Source organism: Ptychodera flava, chromosome 11 (assembly GCF_041260155.1).
Source record: "Ptychodera flava strain L36383 chromosome 11, AS_Pfla_20210202, whole genome shotgun sequence".
Taxonomy (NCBI): domain Eukaryota; kingdom Metazoa; phylum Hemichordata; class Enteropneusta; family Ptychoderidae; genus Ptychodera; species Ptychodera flava.
Window position 1 is genome coordinate 43,426,333 of NC_091938.1, and position 27,526 is coordinate 43,453,858.

At 36.7% G+C, this 27,526-nt stretch overlaps 1 protein-coding gene across 3 annotated transcripts in view; it reads left to right on the top strand.

Moving 5' to 3' along the window:
* The window catches only part of LOC139144565 (kinesin-like protein KIF28P), a 503,294-nt gene that overhangs the window by 295,475 nt on the left and 180,293 nt on the right, over positions 1 to 27,526 (top strand). For all 3 annotated transcript variants that reach the window (XM_070715275.1, XM_070715274.1, XM_070715276.1), the window contains exon 14: positions 7,505 to 7,551. In XM_070715275.1, coding sequence (XP_070571376.1) covers positions 7,505 to 7,551 — 47 coding nt within the window. The remainder of the gene's footprint in view (positions 1 to 7,504; positions 7,552 to 27,526) is intronic.

The window sequence follows — 27,526 nt, forward strand, 5'->3', positions numbered from 1 at the left end:
CTCTTGTGTGTTACTAAACTCCAGCAGTAGTCATTCTCAAGACTTTTCAAGGCCTTCACTGTCAACGCTGGATTTATACTGTGGACTTTGTGCAGCTTCAAGCCTGCAAGCCAAAGGACTGTTCATTCATCCGACTGACTGTTACAACTCTGAGACTGGAGCTTTGCCGTCCCAGCTGAGATAAGTAGTCTGTACACTTTTAAAGCTTGTACTCTGTCCCTGACTTAGCAATTAGTTTTGTTTTCGTAATAAATTTTGTTTAAACGGAAACTGCTGAGTTCACCCTTTTGTTCGTTTTCTCTGCACGTAACAGTATGTATGTATGTATGTATGTATGTATGTATGTATGTATGTATGTCCGTTTGTGAGGCGTCCGTCCACTCAAATATCTTGAGAACCGCAGTACTTACTGATTTGATATTTGTTGTGTAGATGAAAAATATGATTTGAGAAACTATTTTTTTTTATTTTTGATATTGTTGAAAATAGGCAAATTAATGCCAAAAAAGGCGTTTTTGGTAAAAAATATTCTTCTTCATAACCGCTGGTCAGACAGCTTTGTTATTCGGTATACAGGTCCCTAGGGGTAACCCAACTTAGATTTGTTCAAATTGTGATGAAATATACAAACGTGTATTTTTAAGGAATTTTTTCGTCATTTTTGATCAAAATTTGATTTACATTGTATGTAATTCTTGTACTGTATAAACCCTATCAATTCACCCAGAAAATAATAATCAATATGATTTTAAATAATTGAATTAATTAGGAAATCATCCAAGCCAAAATAATTTTAGTGTAGAATTATCAGAAAGTTCAACTTTTTTTGACAGTTCATAGTGAAATGCTTACCATCTCGGAGGATTAAAACATGTAAAGGCAACTTTCCGGAATCCCAACTTTGACATATTCTGAACCGTCATTTATTGTGCCCTGTATGTTATTTAAAAGAAATTGCTCAAAATAGTCAATAGAGATAGAGAAAGTTCTAATTTCCATTTATGGTTGACTTGGTAAGGATAAAATAAAATTACTTTTTGAGGAAAAAAATAGAGTGGTCAATTAAAAGAGTGGTCAAAGTGATAGGGTTTTTATGGTAAAGCTTGGCTGTAAGATTCCTTATGTGCTATTTATAGCAATTATGCAATCTGTGTAAACAGTGCAATGAAAGTTACATGATTCCTTATAATGCTTTTGATGACCTTGAACTTCTTAAGTTTCAAACATTTATCTCTTCAGTGTGCTTTCACTGAGTATGTACAGTCTCAACTTATTCAACAGAACTTACCTGCAATGTTAATTTGAAAGTTAAAATGTGCTTGGTTAATAGGATGAAAATACTGATAAAGGTAACCAGCTTAAGATTCTTTATAACCTGACAGATATGCTGTTTTTTTATTTTTTATGACGTAAATCTTGATTTAAGCAAGTCTTGTTTACTTTCATTAGAATGTAATTAACTCTCGTTTATTAGCTACTATAGACTATAGACTAATATAGTCTATAGAAGCTATTGGGATGGGTATCCATCCGGCGTGCACTGTCAGTCTGTATGTATGTATGTATGTATGTATGTATGTATGCAAATTAGCGCCAAAAAAGGCGTTTGTAGTAAAAAATCTTCTTCATAACCACTGGTCAGACAGCTTTGTTATTTGGTATACAGGTCCCTAGGGATAACCCAACTTAGATTTGTTAAAATATGCAAATCTGAATTTTTACGGATTTTTTTTTCCATTTTTGGTCAGGCCATCCTGAAATGAGCTATCAAAGATATCCACCTTCTTCATCAATACATGTGTCACAAAAGGTTATTCTCTACATAACACAGCAGAGCTCTGTCAACTGTTGAGTCGCTTGTTTTTTCAAAACCGCTGGTCAGACAGCTTTAATATTTGGTTTACAAGTCCCTAGGATGACCTTAGTGAGATAATTTCATACAGTCAGGAAATACTTAATTTTGTATCCATGTCTATAGTAGCTTCAGGGACTTTGGCCTATGTTCTGATACATGGTAGTCTATGGGAAGCCGGTATCTGTGGTTTGAGGGCGCTATCCCCACGTTACACTCTGGCTAGACGATGCTGAAATTAGACTCGGTTTCGGATTCGGTTTCGGATTCTAGAGACTGAAAGAAATTTTATATTTTCAGCCAATTGTTACACTGTGGAATACTGGATTTTCCTTACTTTCCCTGGACCCTTTTTCAGCTAAAATAATATCTAATCACACTAAACAAAGTGAAAATAAGTATATAGGGATAACTTAGCAATACAAATTTTTTGACAAAATGTCATGTGATCTCGATGACCTTTGACCTTAAATATGAGTATATGTCCATAACTCAGTAACCACAAGTGCTACACCCTTCATATTTGGTATGATGGGAGACCTTATGACATCACATCCTGTACCTTATTAATTATGTGCATATCTAATTCTGAGCCAGCAAATAGAGCTAGAGGTCTGATTTTTGGTATATAGGTATAACTTAGCAATACAATTTTTTGACAAAATGTCATGTGACCCCAATGACCTTTGACCTCAAATATACATATATGGCCATAACTAAGTAACCCCAAGTGCTACACCCTTCATATTTGGTATGATGGGAGACCTTATGACACCACATCCTGTACCTCATTAATTATGCACATATCTAATTCTGAGCCAGCCAATAGAGCTAGAGGTCTGATTTTTGGTATATAGGGATAACTTAGCAACACAATTTTTTTGACAAAATGTCACGTGACCTCGGTGACCTTTGACCTCAAATATACATATTTGTCCATAACTCAGTAACCACAAGTGCTACAGCCTTCATGTATGGTATGATGAAACACCTTATGACGCCACATATTGTACCTCATTAATTATGCACATATCTAATTTTGAGCGAGCCAATAGAGCTAGAGGTCTGATTTTTGGTATATAGGGATAACTTAGCAATACAATTTTTTTGACAAAATGTCACGTGACCTCGGGACCTTTGACCTCAAATATACATATTTGTCCATAACTCAGTAACCACAAGTGCTACAGCCTTCATGTATGGTATGATGAAACACCTTATGACGCCACATATTGTACCTCATTAATTATGCGCATATCTCATTCTGAGCGAGCCAATAGAGCTAGAGGTCTGATTTTTGGTATATAGGGATAACTTAGCAATACAATTTTTTTGACAAAATGTCACGTGACCTCGGTGACCTTTGACCTCAAATATACATATTTGTCCATAACTCAGTAACCACAAGTGCTACAGCCTTCATGTATGGTATGATGAAACACCTTATGACGCCACATATTGTACCTCATTAATTATGCGCATATCAAATTTTGAGCGAGCCAATAGAGCTAGAGGTCTGATTTTTGGTATATAGGGATAACTTAGCAATACAATTTTTTTGACAAAATGTCACGTGACCTCGGTGACCTTTGACCTCCAATATACATATTTTTCCATAACTCGGTAACCACAAGTGCTACACCCTTCATGTTTGGTATGATGGGACACGTTATGACGCCACATACTGTACCTCAATAATTATGCGCATATCTCATTCTGAGCGAGCCAATAGAGCTGGATGTCTGATTTTTGGTATATAGGGATAAGTATAGGAGAGAAATTTTTTGACCAAATGTCATGTGATCTCGATGACCTTTTACCTAAAATATATGTTTATGTCAATAAATAAGTAACCACAAGTGCTATGTCCTTTGTATTTAGTAGGATGGGAGACCTTATGACAACACACGCTTTACCTCATTAATTATGTACACATCTAATTCTGGGCAAGTGAATAGAGCTAGAGATCTGATTTTTTTGGCATATAGGGATTAATTAGGAATATAATTTTTTTCTTTGAAAATGTCATGTGACCTTGATGACCTTTGACATTGATTATACATATATATGCATATTTCAGTAACCACAAGTTCTATACCCTCCAATTTTGATAGGATATTAGACCTTAAGATGTCACATCTTGTACCTCATTTATTAAGCGCATATGTATTTCTTGGCTGGCCAATACTGCTAGAGGTCTGATCTTTTTTCCCGATTTAGAACCATAACTTAGACATGCCTCATGTGTTTCAAATTGGGAACAACGACACCCTTACAAAAAAGTCCTATTGGACTCCAATAGGAATCAGTCTGATAGGATTGTCCAATAGTATTTTGAGACAATATCCTATTAGACAGTCCCATAGTAGTCCAATAGGAATGCGACACCTGTCCTATGAGACAGTCCCATAGTAGTCCAATAGGAATGCGACACCTGTCCTATGAGACAGTCCCATAGTAGTCCAATAGGAATGTGACACCTGTCCTATGAGACAGTCCCATAGTAGTCCAATAGGAATGTGACACCTGTCCTACGAGACTGTCCCATAGTAGTCCAATAGGAACATTAGACATGTCCTATTAGACAGTCCTATGGTAGTCTAATAATAATATGTCCTATTAGACAGTCCTATGGTAATCTAATTGGAACATTAGAATGTTCCATTGAACTCAGCCTGTACATGTGTAGACATTGTTATTGTTGAGGAATGAATTCTGGTCTGGACTAGAATTAAAATGTAAACAATAACATTTGCATTTAACACATAAAGACGCTAAGAAGACAAGCTATATAGTGGGTGTTTCAATGTTCATTAGGGAGCAAAGAAGAACTTGCAATGGATATACTTTTGAACAAAGAAACTTTATTTCTATAATCAGAAAAATATTATACAAAGCTGTGTGTAACAATTATCTAATTAAACTATTATGGCTGAGACTACAGAAGCATATTCACGTAGAAATTAAGGTCTGCCTTCATGAAATTTTTGAGTTGCAGCTTTAAATGGCTGGCTCTTGTTTTAGGTGATAAGTTAATTTGATGCTGCTATGTAATGTATCCAAAAGTTACACAAAACATTTAATTTTCAGTATCATAATTTTAATAATTCAAAAGCCAAATGAGCTCTATCAGCATAGAAATCATTGAGATATCAACTTCCTGTTTGTTATGTAACAGGGGGTCCAACCCCATTGTTCCATTGCTCGTTTGTCTCACATAAATATCAATGCATTTTGACCATATGTATCCAATCACTAACTACATTGCTACCTTGGCTTTAAACTTCACTCCTGTTTATATTCTTTGTGTGGACTGAAATGCCTAGTCAACAAGCTAGAAGTCACACAATGGGTATACACTGGATCATGAGCAGGCAAGTAGACAAAGGACTGTTGTAAACCTGGCTATTTCCGTAACTATTCAGTCTTTAAAAGGAAAACACTGACATATAATAATCTGTCCTACCTAACTTTGCTGTACTACAGTGATATAAAAGCTGTAAAACACCCGGTTATGCTGCCACATAGTCATTTTTCAGAGCTACAATGACCCTTTTGTCTGTTCTGCAGCGGCCATCTTGTTTTGATGATGCTAGGCCATAATGCACTGCAGCCGCCCAAATGCATTCTGGGCTTAGGTTTTGCAATAGGACAGTCTAATAGGACTTTAAAAAGGTGTACAAAATATGTGTTGATCAGACATAGCTAAGATAATGAGGTGATATTGATTCTCATTTATGAATTTGAAGTGCTGGTAGTTGTAATAGTCTTCAGTCTGTGGAAACTCAATGATATTGTAACTATGTGTTATGTATGCATGAGCCAGCATGTAAACTTGATTGCTGGGCCTATTTATTGATTTATTTTATTGACTTAAGTGTTTGTTTATTTATTTATGTATTTTGCTTGCTTGTATATTTTTTTTTCATTTAATTCTAGAAATAGCAAAATGCAATATTTTTACAAACCATGTTTCCTTCAGTACCAGTCCAAAGATTAATTGCAAATTAATTTACAAAATATTTTGCTCTCTGAGAATGGTAAGAATAATTTTGTCAGAGCAACAGCAAAAGCTAATGATTCTGACAGATTGGGATAAATCCTACTTGAATGTCATTTACAAAAGGATTGTCCTGTAGGACATTCAGGGATTGTTCCCATAGGACAAGAATGGTCCCACAAAGTTCCTATTGGAATTTCATTTACAATGGGATTGTCCAATAGGACTTAAAATCATCATTCCTATAGGACCAGCCTTGTCCTACACCGTTCCTGTGGTACTCCTATTGGACCACGGTCAATCCCACTTGGGTCCTATAGGACTTTTTCGTAAGGGTGATACTTCTTAATGACCACATTTTCCTGCCCCATCAAGACTAGTACTCCTATTACAAGTGGGGACTATGTCATCGTAAATGACTTGTTGAGTTAATGGTTGTATCACAGTATTCGATATATCTAATTCTGTATTTTTTCCATTTTATATTCTGAATAATTACATTAAACATATTTCACTGTCTCCAGTACATTTCATTTAAGTATTTTCACTTCATGCACTTTATCCCTTTCACACATGTTCAAATATCTGACCAGAGAACAAACACTAAATAGTCCAGGATGGGAGCTACAGTGTCATTGACGCTATTTTTACTTCAGCCAATTCCTAATTTGCATATTAAATGAATTTTCATACTTAGGGATATTCATCTGAATTGACTTGATCAAAATTGATGTAACTTGCTATGTACATTTCAGACACTGTAATACAATATTATTGAAAGTCATTAATCATTTTCTCTTCAGCAAATTCCTAATTTGCATGTTTAATGAACTTTCCTAATTAGAGATATATATCTGAATTGACTTGACCAAAGTTGACAAAACTTGCTACATATATTGCAGATACCATGATACAACATTATTGACAATCATTAAGCATTTTTACTTAAGTCAATTCCTAATTTACATATTAATGAACTTTGCTTATTAGGGATATATACTGGGATTTACTTGATCAAAGTTGGCAAAACATGACAACATTGATGATTATACCTGGTTAAAACAATATCGAAAGTCATTTCAAATTTTCATGTCAGCTAATTTACAATTTGCATATCTAATGAGCTTTCACAGCTCGGCATATATGGCTTGAAGGACTTGGCCAATGGTAATTACACTTGCTATATAAATGACAGCAGTCAATGAACTTTAATATTTTTATTTCAGCTAATTACATATTTGTATACTTCATGACCTTTGAGAATTAATCAGCGGTGATTAATTGTTCATTATGTTGATCATAATACTTTCAATGAAGTTGCAAACATGTGGCAAAGGTTCAAATTTACACATAACTGTATGAAACACGTGAGCATTTTCAGTTCATATCTGGTAGTTTTATTAATATAGTCACATTTAAACTGTTCATGCAGTCAGCCGTTTGGTTTGGTGTCATAGTAATCAGTATGTAGTTTGCCGCGGCCGCTGGCCACAAACCAGGAAAAAAAAGGGTGATGCGCTGTTGTTCAAGTGAAGCGCGCGCTGACCAGAAACATATCGGGGGGGGGGGGGGGGGGGGGGGGGGGGGGGGGGGCTGACATTGTTTTTTTGTTCACATTTTATAATGATGTTATATGTATTGTTCTTTTTCAGACTCACGATCCATTTTGGGATCCAATAGAGGATATCTTTGTTGGCAGGTACTGTTACGTCACTTATTATGTTCACTTATCTTTTCATTGATAATTGTGCAGTACATGACACATCACACTTTAACCAAGTCTAATGTTCTCAACTTAGTTCAACTTTTCAGTACACAATTTAAGAAGATATGATAAAAAATATTGAGAAAGAGAGGAGGGGCAGAGAGAACTTTCCATAAATAAACACTTTTAACCAAAGACAGCTTATCTTAAGGTAAATTGGTCTCATTTGCATGTCTGTATATATATGTATGTATGTATGTATATATGTTAGTCAGTTTTTAAGTCACATGTGGTATGTATATAACACAGAGAACTTATCTTAAGGTGAATCAGTCTCATTTGCATCTCATTTGCATGTTGTTTATGCATATGTATGTATGTATGGTATGTCGACTATTAGTACATGCATATCAAAAACTCCAAAACTGCAGCGCCTATATGTTTAGTATTTGGTGGATAGGTGTACTCAACTCAGGGGGGAGATATGAACTTCTGTTCAAATGAACATGTCAGTGTCAAAACATGCAAATGAGCTAAAAAAAATCCTGCAAATTGCTAAAACTCTGTGACCGGACGTCAGATAATAGGTAGAAACTTGGCATGCAGGTTCCTTAAGGCATTCTAAATTAGGTGTATACAAACTGTGGTGAAATCTGCATGTTTGTATTTTTGGGGTAATTTTTTCAGTTTTCAGTAAAAAAATCTTCTGCTCTGAAACAACTTGTCTGATTGCTTTGAAAGCTAGTATTCATGTTGCATAGGATGATATCAGTCAGGTTTATTAGTCCCCGCGGACGAAGTCTGGCGGGGACTTACAGATTGGGTCCCGTCTGTGCGTGCGTGCGTCAGTCCATCCGTCTGTCCGTCATCAATAGTTTCTCAGACACTGCTGAACCAATTTTGTTCAAACTTGGCACAAAGGCATAGCACTATGACCTACAGATGTACATCGATTTTGTGATACGATCCAATATGGGCGCGAGGCAGCCATTTTGTTGCGATTTTTCATGTCTTTAGACCATATAACTCAGACATCCTTGAGCTGATTCTGTTCAAACTTGACACAAAGGCATTACACTATGGCTTTCATATCCATGTCGAATTATATTGCAATACAATCCAATATGAGCGTGAGGCAGCCATTTTGTTGCGATTTTTTCATGTCTTTGAACCATAACTCAAACATCCTGGAACCTATTCTGTTCAAACTTGGCACAAAGGCAAAGCACTATGGCATACATATGCATGTATCAGTTAACCTTGCGATGGGATCCAATATGGCTGCAGAACTGCCATTTTGTTAGTACTTTGTGCCCTGTGGGCACAAGGTACTAATGTGATGGCGCGGCCCGATATGCCCAACATAGTGGGCCGTATGCTGTGGACGCAGGTATCTCAGAAACGCTTCAGTAACTTTTTCTGAAATTTGGTCTGGTGGTCACTTGGGCATGTATCTCAAACGGTCTTTTTTCTTTTTTTGATTGAATCATTTTAAAGTCACTTTTTTAGCTTTTTTGTGAAAACCACTATTTTCAATTTTTCCTCAAAACCACTGATTTGATTATTGTGATGTTTGGCATGGGTGTTCGTATAGTTGAAATGCCGTCAGAAATGTTCAAAATTTGGTGATACATGCCTTGTATTATTTTTAAACAATATTTTTATCCATTTTTATTTTATATTTACTTGATTTTGACTCGCTTTCGTTAAAGCTACCGTCTGCGCATGCGCACAACTTTAGGACAAAATCTGAGTCTGATCGAACCGGACGCCATCTTGTTTCTCGGTCTGGGCACATTTTTTACGTTGTGAACGTTTCACTGTGTATTTCAATATGTTCTATAGTTATTAAGTTGACAGTGATGCACTTTTGCGGCTGTCGAGTATTTTTTGGTACGAAGGGCGCCTTTGATCCACTGAAGAATGATGGCTTCCGTAGGCGATAAACACCGGTACCAGCAGGCATATCAGTTCTACTGAGGAAGTAATCCACTGGCCCGTACAGGTCAGGGACTCACTTAGGGGAGAGCCACTTGATTTCTGGGGGGGAGGTATGGAGGACTTTGAGAAAAAAAAATGTTACCAGGTGAAATAAAAGAAAAAAATTAAGCCTATAATGGCTTGAGAAAAAAAAATACTCATAACAGACAGAAATAAAAAAGGAACTGTCACAATGCAGTTGAAAAGAGTAAAATTTTGGAAACTTCATTCTCATGTATTGTTTGCTAGCATGCTGCCACAGGCAGCGCAAATGTTTTTACCACAAGCAATTCTTATGTGTTTTTTTTTTCCAGCACTTATGATATAAGCATTCACTACTTTACACCTCAGTGCACTCGATGTTTTCCTTCCCTTTTCTGACCCAAGAAATCATATTTCAGGATTTCTGTTGCAATATCTCAATGGTACAGGCAATATCTATATGGGACTATTTGACTTCCGTAAATTGTGAAAATTTATAACACAAGACAGGAGTCAAGAAACTAGTGTTAAAACCAATACATTATTCTCTCAATATAAATATGTTAGAAAGATTACAAGTTGACAATGAAAAATTGAGGAACAACAAATATAATGAAATACAATGTGTGAGCCTTGTTTCTCTGACCACAAAAGATAACATCTCCCCTGAGAACTTAAAAGGAATAGACTGTTTTAAAGAAAAGCAGGTATAGTACTGATCACAGATGATTTGCCAAAAAAGTGTTCTGTAATTTAAAGTTGTATATATACTAGACTTTCCATTTTGTTTTCATTTGTTGGAATGTAAAATGAATATATAAAACCATCCTGTGATATGTGAAACACTGGCTTAAATTTGAAAAATTGCACTGCTACTCCATTTGATAAAAAAAATTGATGCAGGTCTGACAGTTGAAATAAAGAAATACTGTCTCTCTGACCACAAAAAAGTTCCCATACCCACTTCCTGCATACCCCCCCCCCCAAATCAAATGGGTCTCCCTTAATATGCGCATGCGCACATAACAAGTTAGCGTTGTTTTGCAAGGACTTTGAAAAATCAAACCGACGCGATCTTGTTTCTCGGTCTTGTGCGAATTTTGACGTTTTAAAGTTTTTAGAGTTTATGTGATGATGTTTCGTAAATATGAAGTTCACAGTGATGGTACTTTTGTTGCTGTCATGTATTTTTTGGCACGAAACGCTCCTTCGATAGACTGAAGAATGATGGCCTCCGTACTCGGTACTCCCCAGTACCGGCGAATCCATTGCCTTAGCGAGGCAATCCCACCGGCGGCCCCAGCTAATAGCTGGGTGAGAGCGAGGGAACGCTCTATCCTTCTGCCTCCATGTCATAACAAACTAGCGTCGTTTTATGTTGATGTACTGTCCTTTCGACACAGCGATAACTTTTAGTTTTCTGTTGCTTATTTTGGGTAATTTCGACAGTTGTGCATTGATTTTGACATCATTGTTGACTTCGATCGCTAAAGACAGTGTGTGCTTATGTTGACCGATTTACGCGCACTTCAGAATCACGGCATAATCCGACATGGTAATTTGGCATGATCATCAGATCATACATGATCCGAGATTGCACTTAAGCAAGGTCACGATAACTAGTGTTGTTTGTTTCACTGTCGTTTAATACCTCTATTTCCTCTAAAAGACCATTAGAATTTCCTCCTGGCTACTTTGAAATCGTGCATTGGCATGCATGTAGTTGTCAACATCACTATGCTTGAATGTAGTAGACTCTTACTATGAATATATCGACTGTCACTGCATTATTGCATATGTGTGCAAGTCACTCCATATCATATCAAAAAATGTAGTATTGCGACGTTTGAGCTGCCAGAAGCCAGAATTTACAGTTTATGAGAAAGTTATCTTACATGTAAAACTCAGTTCTACTTGAACAAAATGCAAGCTATGTTGTATAACTATCACCGTGTCAGAAAATCAGAAGGAAACAACCAGTCAGACAAGCTGTGGTCAGGATGATACTGTCCAATTTTAATATTTTTCTCTCGGCACACACCAGATACTCATGACTGTGAAACAACATTTCCATATAATTGTATATTCAGTTTTTTGCTCACGTGTTAACGCACGTGAGCATATGTCGCAGCGATGTCTGTCTGTCTGTCCGTCTGTCTGTCTGTCTGTCCATCTGTCTGTCTGTCTGTCTGTCTGTCTGTCTGTCTGTTGGTCCGATATCTCAAAAACGGCTTATCAGATCAGAATCAAATCTGCTACATATATTAAGTTAGCAAATGGCAAGAACTGATTAGTTTTTGGTGGGTGTGGCTTACATGCTTTTTTCTCATTTGCATAATTAATTATTTAAGAAAAAACGGATATACATTAAAAACGACTACATACAATTTGATGAGATTTATTACAAATGTTGATCACACCAAGATATATCAGCAGTGGGAACCATTAAGGGGTGACATGAAAGATAAATGCTAATTTGCATATTTAATGAACTTTCCTAACTAGCAATATATGTCTGATTTGACTTGATCAAAACTAACCAAACTTGGTATGTATATTAAAGATACTATGATTTAACATTATTGAAAGTCGTTAAGTGTTTTAATTTCAGCCAATTCCTAATTTGCATATTTCATGAACTTTGTTAATTAGGGATATATATGGAATGACTGGACCAAAGTTGATGAAACTTGCTACATGTATTAAGGCCACTATGATACAACATTTTTGAAAGTCATTAAGCATTTTTACTTCAGCCAATTCCGAATTTGCATATTTAATGAACTTTCCCAATTAGGGATATATATCTGAATTAACTTGATTGTAGTTGTTGAAACTTGCTATATACATCAAAGATACTGTGATATAATATTATTGAAAGTCAAAAGACATTTTCTCTTCAGCCAATTCCTAATTTGCATATTTAATGATCTTTCCTAATTAGAGATATATATCTGAATTGACTTGACCAAAGTTGACAAAATTTGCTACACATATTGCAGATACCATGATACAACATTATTGACAATCATTAAGCATTTTTACTTCAGCCAATTCCTAATTTACATATTTAATGAACTTTGCTTATTAGGGATATATACCGGGATTTACTTGATCAAAGTTGGCAAAACATGCTATGTACATTGATGATTATACCAGGTACTAGGTTAAAACAATATCGAAAGTCATTTCACATTTTCATGTCAGCTAATTTATAATTTGCATATCTAATGCACTTTCACAGCTCGGCATATATGGCTTGAAGGACTTGGCCAACGGTAATTACACTTGCATAAGTGGTGATACAATAAGAGCAGTCAAATAACTTTAATATTTTTATTTCAGCTAATTACATATTTGTATACTTCATGACCTTTTAGAATTAATCGATGGTGATTATTGTTCATTATGTTGATCATAATAATTTCGATGAAGTCACAAACATGTGGCAAAGGTTCAAATTTACACATAACTTCAATATATAATTAAACACGTGAGCATTTTCAGTTCATATCTGGTTATATTTAGTTTGCTTTTCACCATATTGTATGTCCTTCCCTGCACCACATAATTCAAAATTAAATATTGTTTTTGGTCTATACATACTTGAGGGGTAAGCATTAAAGATGCACTGTTGACCTACAGAGTCCAAACTTTTTATCATTATATTGTAGATAGGTGTACACTCCAAATACTAAGTACAAGTGTGGTGAGTGTAACAAGCAAATGTTTTTTAGTCAATGGCCCAAATTTATTTTCTATTTGATGGACAATAAATACATGTGTAATCAATGCCAACAATCCAGTTTAAGTAATTTGGTTCAGATTAGCCATCGTCCATTATATTACAATAGTTTGTGGCTAAATTTTCTCCCCTTCTGTATCACATAAGTTCACCGTTTCCTGTTTTAGAGATTGTTGATCCTATTGAGTCCCATCTCTTATTCTTAATTCACTTTCACACATATCAAGGTTGTTGATACTTAGAATCCACACTTGAACTTATGCTGGAGCAGTAACCAACCAATTCAAATAACTTTCATTTATGTCCAAACAATTTGACTTTTTGCCAAATTTCACATTTATGGCAAATAATAAACAGTAAGGAGGTACAAAGGACATCGGTGCCCCCGGGCCCCATGTTGGAATTTTGCATGTCTTTGAAGCGTAATTCAAAGGTCATTACACCCATTTTGTCCAAACTTGGCACAAAGATCACTATGGCATACATATACATGTCAATTTACTTCGTGACATGTTCCAATATGGCTGCCAGATTGTCATTTTTTTCCGATATCGCTGCCAGATGGTCATTTTTGGATTTTTTCATGTCTTTGAGGCTTAATCATATGCAAATATTCCTTAACCAATGTTGTTGAGACTTGGTACAAAGATAAAGTACTATGGCATACATATGCATGTCTACTAATTTTGTGCTATGATCTATATCGTCAATAGACAGCCATTTGATTTCAATTTTAGTATGATTTTTTTATGTCTTTGAAACATACACATATGTCACTGTCCCTCGATGGACTGATTTTAATATTATGGCTGCATTCTTGTGCACATTAATTTGTTTCATTATATGATCCGAAATGGCTGATTACAACAACAGATACCCGATCCCACACCATTTCGAAAATTCCACCAAACCATGTGTATAGTATGTGCCATCTTGACACTAGAGGCAGTGAGGGCATCGTTATGTGTGATGTAATCAAAAGTTCCTCCAGTGGTCATTTCCGGCAGAGATGAGTCATTTATTGAATGTTCCTCAGATTACTTTATTATGCAAGTTACAGGCCTGATACACCCATTGCATCAATGTCATTCCACAGCTACCTAGACCACAGCTACCTAGACACCAAAGATTATAACAAAATGGACAAGGGGGGACTGTGTCATCAACGATGAATTGTTAAAATTATGGTGAAATATTCATTTTTGGGGCAATTTTTAGTCCTTTGGACCAATGGTCCAATGGACTCATGTGATGCCCCGGAGTATGCCGTATGTCGTTAAAATTATGGTGAAATATTCATTTTTGGGGCAATTTTTAGTCCTTTGGACCAATGGTCCAATGGACTCATGTGATGGCCCGGAGTATGCCGTATGTCGTAAGCTGTATGGTGTGGACAGAGATATCTCAGAAACCCTTAAGTAACTTTTTTGAAATTTGGCTGGATAGTCACTTTTGCAAATATCTGAAGTACATGTTTTGCTTTTTTTGATTGAACATTTTAAAGTAACATTTTTAGTTTTATTTGTGAAAATCAGTATTTTCAATTTGTCCTCAAAACCATTGATTGATCATTTTCATGTTTGGCATGAGTGTCCGTTTAGTTGAATGTTGTCAGAAATGTTCGTATTGTGGTGATGCATGCCTTGTATTATTTTGAAATAATACTTTTATCCGTTTTTAATTGATTTTTAATTGATTTTAGTTTATTTTAGTGCACATTCACAAAATGCAAAGACTAAATGTTACTTGAAGAATCAAAACTGACGCCATCTTGTTTTCACTGTTGTCCAATATTTTACGTTTTAAACTTTTCCAAGTGTATTGAAACATGTCTTGTAAATATGAAGTTGACAGTGATGGTACTTTCGTCGCTGTTACACATTTTTTGGTATGAAAGGCTCCTTCAATTGACTGAAGAATGTTGGCTTCTGTAGTCACCGGCTACCGGCAAATCCATTTCTTTGCCGGCAGACTATTTTATTTACAGCACTATCGAGGAAGGCAATCCTGTGGCCTTTAGTAGGTCAGTGATGAGCTGGGCCAGAGCGAAGCCACACTTAGTACGTGCATGCGCATGTAACTATAGTTAGTTCCAGAGATCAGCTCTGGAACTGTTAGTTTTTGCTCACTTTCCTTCTTTCTTTCTTTCTTTCTTTCTCTATTTGTCGTATTACTACCATAGAACATGCTATACACAAATTTTACCTTCATTACCCAGAATGCATTGCGACACGCTTATGACGTCATCGCTCAGCTTGGACGGGTTTCACGGGCATTTCTTGTGTGTTTATTTATTTATTTTTTATTTTGCATTGCACAAATATCAAATTGCGTTCAGCTATTAATAATTCTAGCTTTCTTTCACTTTGTTTTTTACCTCCCATTTGCCATACATATATGGCAATTGGGAGGTTATATGGTTGAAAAAAGTCTGTATGTGAGATGTCTGTCTGTATGTATATATGTATGTATGTATGTATGTATGGATGTCTGTCCGTCCAATGCAAAAACTCACGAACCGCTGCACGTATTAAGCTGATTTTTTGTGTAGTGATGCCATATATAGTGTAGATGTGCCGTTGTTAAAATGAACTTTTTAGTCTCATAGATATGCAAATGAGGTAGAAAAAATGGCGAAAATGGTCAAAAATCAATTACTCAGGAACTACTCATCTGATCATTGTCATATTTGGGTTTTAGGTACCTTAGGCCCAACTCATTTAAACATATACGGTAGATTTGATGTCAATATCTGATGCTTTCTATTTTTAATGAATTTTTTTCTTTCTTTTTTGCCATTTTAGTAAAAAATCTTTTTCTCTTAAACCAATGGTCGGATCGCTTTAAAATTTGGCATGCCGGTGCCTTGTGATCACTCAAAATAGAATTCATCAAAATTTTGGCAAAATTTGAATATTTGTATTTTGGGGCAATTTTTGCCATTTTTGGTTTAAAAAATCTTCTTTGAAACTGTGTATGCCATTACTTTCTAATTGGGTGTGCAAGTTCCTAGGAGTGACCTGAAGATGACTCTGTGAACTCAAGCTGAAATTTGCAAATTTTGTGGTACTTTTTGCCATGCTTTCAAATTTGGTACATAGGTGAAATGTAGTAGGTCATTCATTCAACGTCAAGTACTGCCTGTGTGAATGAGCAGATAATTATAGTGCTGTTCCAGGTGAGGTGCTATTTATAGGAATGATGCAATGTTAGACAGTAATTGATGTTTTAACTGAATTTGACTTACATTGTATGTAACTCTTGTACTGTATAAACCCTATCAATTCACCCAGAAAAAATAATTAATATGATTTTAAATAATTGAATTAATTAGGAAATCAACAAAGCCAAAATAATTTTAGTGTAGAATTATTAGAAAGTTCAACTTTTTTGACAATTCATTGTGAAATGCTTACCATCGAATTGGAGGATTAAAACATGTCAAGGCAACATTCCTGAATCCCAACTTTGACATATTGTGAACCGTCATTTATTGTGCCCTGTATGTTATCTAAAAGAAATTTCGCATAATAGTTTGTCATGATAGGTTGGTCAAATAAATAGAGATAGAAAAAGTTCCAATTTCCATTTATGGTTGACTTGGTAAGGATAAAATAAAATTACTTTTTGAGGAAAAAAATAGAGTGATCAATTAAAAGAGTGGTCGAAGTGATAGGGTTTTTATGGTAAAGCTGGGCTGTAAGATTCCTCATGTGCTATTTATAGCAATTATGCAATCTGTGTAAACAGTGCAATGAAAGTGTTACATGATTCCTTATAGTGCTTTTGATGACCTTGAACTTCTTATGTTGCAAACATTTGTCTCTTCTGTGTGCCTTCTCTGAGTACCTACAGACTCAACTTATTCAACAGAACTTACTTGCAATGTTAATTTAAAAGTTAAAATGTGCTTGGTTAATAGGATGAAAATACTGATAAAGATATCCAGCTGAAGATTCTTTATAACCTGACAGATATGCTGTTTTTTATGACGTAAATCTTGATAAGCAAGTCTTGTTTACTTTAATTAGAATGTAATTAACTCTCGTTTACTAGTATCAAGTTGAACCAACTGATATTGACAAGTTGGTCGGCTGTTGGAGGTTAAAAGCTGTAACAATAAATATATGCTTGTATGCATGTCTATCTGTTTATCTGTCTGTCTGTATGTATGTATGTATGTATGTTAGTTAGTATATGCGGATTTATGTCCGTCCACATTAAAAACTCCTAAATCGCAGCACCTACCATCTTAGTATTTGGTGGACAGGTGCACCCAAGGGTGGAGATGTGAATTTGTTGAAATAAACATGTCAAAGTTAGAAATATGCAAATGAAGGGGAAGAAAGGAAAAAACCTGCAAATAGCTTAAACCCTGTAGCCACTGGCCAGATTTGGTTGAAACTTGGTATGCAGGCTCTTTATAGTGACTTAAGTTACATTTCTTCAAATTGTGGTGAAATTTTGAAAGTTGTATTTTTTGGGCGTTTTTCCCGGTTTTTTGTCAAAAAATCTTCTTTTCTGAAAGCGCTCATCCCATTACCTTGAAAACTTGTATGTATGATCCTAGGGTGGACCTTTGTCAGATTTGTTCAAATTGTGGTGAAATTTTCATATTTGTATTTTTGGGGCAATTTTTACCATTTTTTGTCAAAAAATCATTTTCCCCCAAAGTATTTGTTGGATTGCTGTAAAACATGATAGTCTTGATCCTAGGGTTGTTTTCTGTCAGATGTGTAAAAGTCATTATGAGATGGAGCATTTCATATTGCTGGGGTATAAGATTAATTTGGACTTGCAATGGAATTTTCTTAGTCAACCTGTAAGAATGCCATGTCATGTGTGTACTAGTACTTAGTATCTCTGTAAAATGGGAGGACAGTGTCATTGACACTATTTTTGTTGCTTTTTGATTTTTATTTTTGTCTAAATACCCGCTGTACATGGCGCTATACTGTTACGTCATACGCCTTCCTTACTGGTTTAGACTGATCTGGCGGACATGTTGAATTTTTGCTTTGCAATTATTCAAGCATAGCGACCGTGCGTGATCGTTCAAGAGCTTAGATATTGTGACGTTTCGGAGAGCGATCGCATTTTGAAGATGGGTTTTATAACTTTATTTTAAGTTTTGCAAAAGATATTCACTTATGAAAATTTTTAGCCTGCTGCACAGTGTTCCTGCACAGGTGCGGCATTAGTGCAACAGACAATTACTGTAACTCAATTGTAGGCGACTTTTTCGCATGCAAATTAGCTGCTGCCGCACAGGCGCAAGAAATGATGGAAACAGTAACTGTGCGGCAGCTTTGTTCAGGAACTGTGCAGCAATATACAGCAGGTTGCTGCAGCTCTGCTGTAAGGCAATTTTTTCGCATGCAAATTAGTTGCTGCCGCACAGGTGCAAGAAGCAATGAAAACAGTAACTGTGCGGTAGCTTTGTGCAGGAACTGTGCAACAATACAACAAGTTGCAGCAGCTTTGCTGTAAGGTGATTCTTTCGCATTATACACATTAGCTGCACCATGGATCTATTTTTTACATCCATGGCTGCACTGAGCACATATATAGTGCAAGAAATGCTGAAAACAGTAACTGCAGTAACTTTGTGTTGGAAATTTGGAAGCCTGTGTTTGCACAATAGCCCTTTGAACAACAGAGTACCTGAAAGACTGTGCAGGAACTTCACAGAAAATTGTGGCATCTTGCAGGACAGCTACCAGGAGTAGGTAAAATTTGCGGCAAATTAATTTGAATGTTACTGCAAATTTGCTGCAAACTACAAAATGCAAAATTTCCTTCATAAGTGGCATAATTCCACAGCAGTCAGCTCTGGAATAAACTTTTACCAATTTCAGCAACAGTATGAAAACGAAATACATTTAATTTATTAAATAGACGAGAGATGTACTGAAAACCAAAGAAGCAACACAATTAAGTGACAGCAAAATTTTTTGTATTGTACCATAAGTTTCAACGTTTTTATCTTTTCCAACGATATAATACGTTCAGCTCAGATATGTACACAGAAGTTGTAAAATCGCTTGTGTAAACATGGCCAATGTTAGTGACACGGTTGAAAACCTGACAGACTGTGGAAAGCACAAGATGTGTTTTATCCAACTAAGCTCTGAAATACCAGTTTCACAAGAAAAAATGGTCAGCGCAAATAAAGTTATTGTTTAATAAAAAGACAGAGAAGAAAGGATTAAATTCAAATTGTGGTACGATTTATTTTATATGCCATGTTCATTTCATATGCCACAAGTATCTTCAAGAGATTTTCTTTTGACTCGTAAAGTTTCATGTAACATTTACATTACTGTCATAGGCTGCAATTTGGCTTTCTGTTCTCTGAATTTCTTGTCCCTTCCTCACTATGCATTCTGAAAAATACAAATCGTTCAGGGAAGAGTATAAGTCTTTACCGATTGACCAAACATTTTAAACATCGCAATTTGATGAAAGACATCAATAATTATTTAAAAAGAGACAAAAAAGTTGAAAACTTGAAGCAGAAAAATGCATATACATTTATGATTATTAAATTAATAATGATCAAATGTCCAACAGCGGACAGCTCACCGTATGTTGTATACATACACGACGGCGGCGACGGGCGACAATCTGCAAAAATGTCAGTACTTACTGTATTAAACTGTTGTGAAACGAAAGTGAATTCAGTATGAATCAGTACTCAACGAAAATTTATCTGTACCTAAACATAGCAATACAACGATTACAGAACATTATAGCGATGAACAGACGAATGGTACATTGACTTACATTTGAGAATGGCTCGCAGAGGCTGGATGATTCGATCCCGGTTGCGGTTGCAGGTCTCTCCGAACCGTGTGTACATACTTAGATGTCAGCACTTTTACTGCTGTTCGCGTTCACAAATTTTGAAATCCGTCTATCTCTGGTGCTGTATACACGTTTTTCCAACACTGTGATATCATTTGGCTGGCGATTCCATAGAAAGATCACTAAATTGTCCACTAGATAACTCCCTAACAACAAGTACACAGCCGATGGTACTAAAATCTAACTTCGCACCGCGCCGATCAAGCCTCATGACGTTAACGGAAGTGCGATCTATAAATCATTACGCAATTGATAATGTAGTCCCGTTTTTAAACGCTGGAATTGACTGTACATTATGCACCAATCCGTTATGTTTCATACTTGATAGAGCACCCAATTTATAAGTATAATGAAAATGGTTATTTTCATCATAGAAAGACTCAAAATAGAGTAAAATTTCTTTCAACGCGAAGATTAAATATCAATGCGCGAACTGAACTTGATGAACCGTGCCTCAGAGTATAAACATGTCGGCTGCTCTCAGCGCTGGACGTTGGCGAAGTAGCGTATTGGATTTTCGTACAGCGGTCGGGAGGGAGTGTGAAAAACCCCAAAATTGTGCTCGGCAATATAACTCTAACGCTGAAAACATGGACAGAAGCATTGAATATCAATCCAGTTATGACAGAAGGCGAGCTTTTGTTAGTGATGACATCGACAGGACACAGACTTAGCTTCCAGTGCTCCACACTACGTACCGTATACTGTATACACTGCTTGAAGTCTGAGCACGTCCACGGCCCTGCTTGGAGCCAAGGTACTAGTAGCAGGTCCTGCGACATTGAAATTTACTTGTTTGTTAGTCCCCACGGACACCGTCCGGGGGACTTATAGGTTTGGTCATGTCCGTGCGTGTGTGCGTGCGTGCGTGCGTGCGTCCGTCCGTCCGTCCGTTCACGCAGATATCTCAGACATGCCCAGGTCAATTTCTTTCAAACTTTGCACAAGGATAGTACCCTACCCCATACAATGCACGTCGATTTGTTTCACAATGCGATCAAATTTGGCTGTGTTAGAGGACTTTTTAGTTTTCACCTCCATAGACTCCCATGTATAAGGCCAAGAAAAATAAAAATTTAGTTTCTCATCGTATTCATATTGCAAAAAGGATGCAGTGACACAGTTTTTAGTCCCAACGGATGAAGTCCAGGGGGCTTATAGATTGGGTCATGTCCGTCCGTGAGTCCATCCTTTCATGCAGATATCTCAGATATTTTGACAAAATGTCATGTGACCTTGGTGACCTTTGACCTCAAATATATATATTTGTCCATAACTCAGTAACAACAAGTGCTACACCCTTCATATATGGTATGATGGGACGGCTTATGACGCCACATATTGTACCTCATTAATTATGCGGATATCTAATTTTGAGCGAGCCAATAGAGCTAGAGGTCTGATTTTTGGTATATGGGGATAACTTAGCAATACTATTTTTTTTTTCAAAATGTCACGTGACCTCGGTGACCTTTGACCTCAGATATACATATTTGTCCATAACTCAGTAACCACAAGTGCTACACCCTTCATATATGGTATAATGGGACAGCTTATGACGCCAAATATATTGTACCTCATTAATTATGTGCATATCTAATTTTGAGCAAGCCAATAGAGCTAGAGGTCTGATTTTTGGTATATAGGGATAACTTAGCAATACAATTTTTTTGACAAAATGTCACGTGACCTCGGTGACCTTTGACCTCAAATATACATATTTGTCCATAACTCAGTAACCACAAGTGCTACAGCCTTCATATATGCACAGTCCCTCTATCCACCGGTCTGGAAACGTGGCTGGTTTCTTTGTGACACTCCGTGATATGAACCAACACACGATTCACACCTTAAACAAAGGACACTGACAATGTTCAACTGGTCGCTACCCCACGATCCTATGACAGCCGCAATGTGATCGTTCAAAAACATGACGTTTGTGGGTTGTTATTTCAGAATATCACAAAACATTACAACTTGTTCACTTTAGAAACACTAAACAATTTATTTTTTCATTAAATGGGTAACGTTGCCCCTCTAGATAAAGCTTGAAAGGGACCACACATTATGGTTGCATTATGATCACGATCGAAAAACAAAATGGCCATGCACTGTTCGCAAGTGTCATGGACTATTGCAGGCAAAATCAGCTGAATATTAACATCGACAGCAGAGTAGTTCATTACCAAACTTGTTATTGTGTTGACATGATAGCATTTTGTAAAAGGTATTTACTGTGCCTGAGCGCGAGCGTACGTATCGAGAGTTCGCCATATCACAGTCCCTCTAGTGGATAGAGGGACTGTGGCCATATTGACGCTACATGGGAAAATGCTAAAATCATCAAAAATCTACGTGCATTTCTGCAGTTGTCGTTCCTATTCTGCTCAGTTAAACAGACATAATTTCACAGAATATTACACAGAAAACATATTTAGATCATATTTGGAGACACTGACTACTAGCATTGCAAGAGAAGGGGGACCACAAATTTTTCCGGTGTGATTCCAGCCGTTGCTTGTGCTACGTACGTCAACACACTCGCAGCGGTCAACCCCAGAAATTATCGCACACTATCATCATTTACGATGGGATAAGGATCACGAAAAACACACACCGGTTTCGGGATATGATAATTTCTGTCTTCGTGTCGTAGATAGACGCAGAGAACACTTAATAGAGCCAAAAACAGCGAAAATTCGAGAAAAGCGTACACACAATCGGGGACTGTGGCATGCAGGACAACCCAAGCTACGCATTATCACGTGACTGGCCCTCGTATCGCGGTTCGGCTGTGCGGTCTAGGTGATTGACACTTTTACAATAGGCGTTTCCAGACCGGTGGATAGAGGGACTGTGATATATGGTATGATGGGACAGCTTATGACGCCACATATTGTACCTCATTAATTATGCGCATATCTAATTTTGAGCGAGTCAATAGAGCTAGAGGTCTGATTTTTGGTATATAGGGAGAACTTAGCAATACAATTTTTTTGACAAAATGTCACGTGACCTCGGTGACCTTTGACCTCAAATATACATATTTGTCCATAACTCAGTAACCACAAGTGCTACACCCTTCATATATGGTATGATGGGACAGCTTCTGACGCCACATATTTGTACCTCATTAATTATGTGCATATATAATTTTGAGCAAGTCAATAGAGCTAGAGGTCTGATTTTTGGTATATAGGGATAACTTAGCAATACAATTTTTTTGACAAAATGTCACGTGACCTCGGTGACCTTTGACCTCAAATATACATATTTGTCCATAACTCAGTAACCACAAGTGGTACACCCTTCATATATGGTATGATGGGAGACCTTGTACCTCATTAATTATGCGTATATCTAATTCTGAGCAAGCCCATAGAGCTGGATGTCTGATTTTTGGTATATAGGGATAACTATAGGATAGAAATTTTTTGACCAAATGTCATGTGACCTCGATGACCTTTGACCTGAAATCTACGTTTATGTTGATAAATATGTAACCACAAGTGCTATGTCCTTTATATCTATACCCTCCAATTCTGATAGGATATTAGACCTTAAGATGTCACATCTTGTACCTCATTATTATGCGCATATGTATTTCTTGGCTGGCCAATACAGTTAGAGGTCTGATCTTTTTTCCCGATTTAGAACCATAACTTAGACATGCCTCATGTGTTTCAAATTGGGAACAACGACATAGACCTATGTGCCCATAGATCTCAACATATACACTCCAGTGATACTTTTTAATAACCACATTTCCCTGCCCCATCAAGACTAATACTCCTGTTACAAGTGGGGACTATGTCATTGTCAATGACTTGTTTCTACAAAGAAAAGTTCTCATCTGTCGATATTTTTAAGGTACAGATTTGCAATAACAAAAGTCTACGACGCGTCCTTACACAAGTTACAGACCATCAGACTTAGATTTCGTCCTAAACTGCTTCAACTTCGTTCAGTGCATTTTGGTATCACTCGCAGAAAATACAGAGTTTAACTTGTCAGACAGACAAGTCCCTGTTTTAAAAATTTGTTTTCCTAAAAATTCAGTTGTCGATTGAACCGTGATTTACCAAACCAGATCGTCGAAGGGGGTACTCATGTTACATGTCACTGCTGTATAGTACAGATGTACACTTTATATCCATCATCCATGCAATGTTGTTGAGTTTAGGCCTGTGTCGCTTTCACCAGCTGAACTGTGCTTTAAAAGCTGTCTAACAGTTTTTATAATTTAAAAATTGGATTGTCTGTTATAAAAATAGATGAATGCAAAATATAAATGAAAGGTCAGTTTTGTTTTCTTGAATATGACTGGTCATGAAGTTCAATGGTACACTGTACTCCCGGTAATGAAATAGTCGGCAATATGCCCATCATGTATTGCTCCATATTTGCAGCAATAAATTTCTGGCACACAAGCTGCACACTTTGATGGCCTGCTGCACACAAGCTGCACACTTCAAGGTCTGTTGTACACAAGCTGTGCATGCATTTTACATTTGCCGCACACAAGGTGTACAGTATGGAGAATATTGCACAGAAGCTGCACAGTTTCTGCACAGTTTCTGCACAGATTAACACTGTGCAGAAACTGTGCAGCTAGCTGCATTTTCCTGCACAGCCTCTCTTGCACAGCTTTCCTTGTGCAGCAACTCTACGGCAGAGGTGCCGCTAGTCTAAAGCAGAGCTGCCGCACAGTTTCATTTTCATAAGGGTTTGTATACATATACCAGGCTTTTTTTGTTGATTGTCTGGAGCTGAGTGGGTAGCCATGATGTGGCCTCCGTTTTCAAGTTCAACGGCCTAGGTCGGATGTCTCCCCTCGTCTGATATACATTTCTGTGCGTTGTTCCCCCCTCCCCCCGTATGTAGCTGTTGCGTTTTTTTTAGCTACTATAGACTATAGTCTATAGAAGCTATTGGGATGGGTATCCGTCCGGCGTCCGGCGTCAGTCTGTATGTATGTATGTATGTCCGTTTGTGAGGCGTCCGTCCACTCAAATATCTTGAGAACCGCAGTACTTACTGATTTGATATTTGTTGTGTAGATGAAAAATATGATTTTGAGAAACTGGTTTTTTTAATTTTTTGATATTGTTGAAAATAGGCAAATTAATGCCAAAAAAGGCGTTTTTGGTAAAAAATCTTCTTCTTCATAACCGCTGGTCAGACAGCTTTGTTATTTGGTATACAGGTCCCTAGGGATAACCGAACTTAGATTTGTTCAAATTGTGATGAAATATGCAAACTGTGTATTTTTAAGGAATTTTTTTGTCATTTTTGGTCAAAATTTGACTTACATTGTATGTAATTCTTGTACTGTATAAACCCTATCAATTCACCCAGAAAAAAATAATTAATATGATTTTAAATAATTGAATTAATTAGGAAATCATCAAAGCCAAAATAATTTTAGTGTGGAATTATCAGAAAGTTCAACTTTTTTTGACAGTTCATAGTGAAATGCTTACCATCTTGGAGGATTAAAACATGTAAAGGCAACTTTCCTGAATCCCAACTTTGATATATTCTGAACCACCATTTATGTTATCTAAAAGAAATTGCTCATAATAGTTTGTCATGATAGGGTGGTCAAATAAATAGAGATAGAGAAAGTTCTAATTTCCATTTATGGTTGACTTGGTAAGGATAAATAAGATTACTTTTTGAGGAAAAAAATAGAGTGGTCAATTAAAAGAGTGGTCAAAGTGATAGGGTTTTTATGGTAAAGCTAGGCTGTAAGATTCCTCATGTGCTATTTATAGCAATTATGCAAGCTGTGTAAACAGTGCAATGAAAGTGTAACATGATTCCTTATAATGCTTTTGATGACCTTGAACTTCTTAAGTTTCAAACATTTGTCTCTTCAGTGTGCTTTCTCTGAGTACGTACAGTCTCAACTTATTCAACAGAACTTACTTACAATGTTAATTTGAAAGTTAAAATGTGCTTGGTTAATAGGATTACAATACTGATATTAAAAGATGACCAGCTCAAGATTCTTTACAACCTGACAGATATGCTGTTTTATTATGAAGTAAATCTTGATTTAAGCAAGTCTTGTTTACTTCAATTAGAATGTAATTAACTCTCGTTTATTTGCTATTATTGACTAATATAGTCTGATGAAATATGCAAATCTGTATTTTTACGGAATTTTTTCCATTTTTGGTCAGGCCATCCTGAAATGAGCTATCAAAGATATCCACCTTCTTCATCAATACATGTGTCACAAAAGGTATATAACACAGCAAAGCTCTGTCAACTGTTGAGTCGCTTGTTTTTTCAAAACTTTAAACCGCTGGTCAGACAGCTTTAATATTTGGTTTACATGTCCCTAGGATGACCTTAGTGAGATAATTTCATATAGTCAGGACATACTTAATTTTGTATCCATGTCTATAGTAGCTTCAGGGACTTTGGCCCTATGTTTACTGTATCTGTAGGCATTTGTAATCTGTGTACTGTAATTCCCTGGATGGACTGCCTTGCTTTTAGTTGTATTCTGTTGTTACCGCTATGTATCGTCGCGTACTTAGCTGCAATGATTGTAGCGAGAGGTCGCTCGCTGAATTTTACGTTGAACGTGTACCCTACCCAAAGTAGGCGATCACACTGTTGATCCCTGATTTTGTGGCAAAACCAAATGGTTTCAGGAAAATTGATTGACCAATCGCCCATGGCGTAGGGTTCGCGTTCAACATAAAACTCAGCGAGTGACCTCTCGCTACACAATCATTGCAGCTACGTTGTACTGTAATTGAAAATCTCCTTGTACAACAAGTTCACCCTATCAAAGAGGTTATGTCAAAGTTCAACTTTGTTCAAGTTATCACCAAACCAACTACACTCAAAGGCAGCCTCCTAGATCATATCTACATGTCAAGTCTACCAAGTCTGCCATCTACAATGCCCATATCATACAGATATTCTACAGTTACCATGATGCACTGCTCTACGAACTTCAGCCCTCTCTATAGGTACGTGCATGCATATTAACCCCTTGACTACCTTGAACGCCAGATATATCCAGCACCATATTGAATTACCATATACCTTGAGCGCCGGAAATATCCGACACAGTTAAATAGGCGTATTTGCTTCGTTTTTGTCCTTAAAAATCCCTGTAATTTCAGCGTCAGCATGCAGCGCGATTAAGATTGATGTATTCCGATCTGGCCTGAATGTGATTGCGCCCCCGTACGTCCGAGTCAGGCTGATCACAGAAGCGTTGCTCTGATTGTTTACAGTTTTCAGAAGTACGGACGATCGCGAAGATGTTTATGGTTTTTTTTTTTAATGAAATGAAATGTTTATTTGTTGAAAACAAATGATTTATATGTAGATATGTTCTATTAACAGCAATAATCGTGAATGAAACTA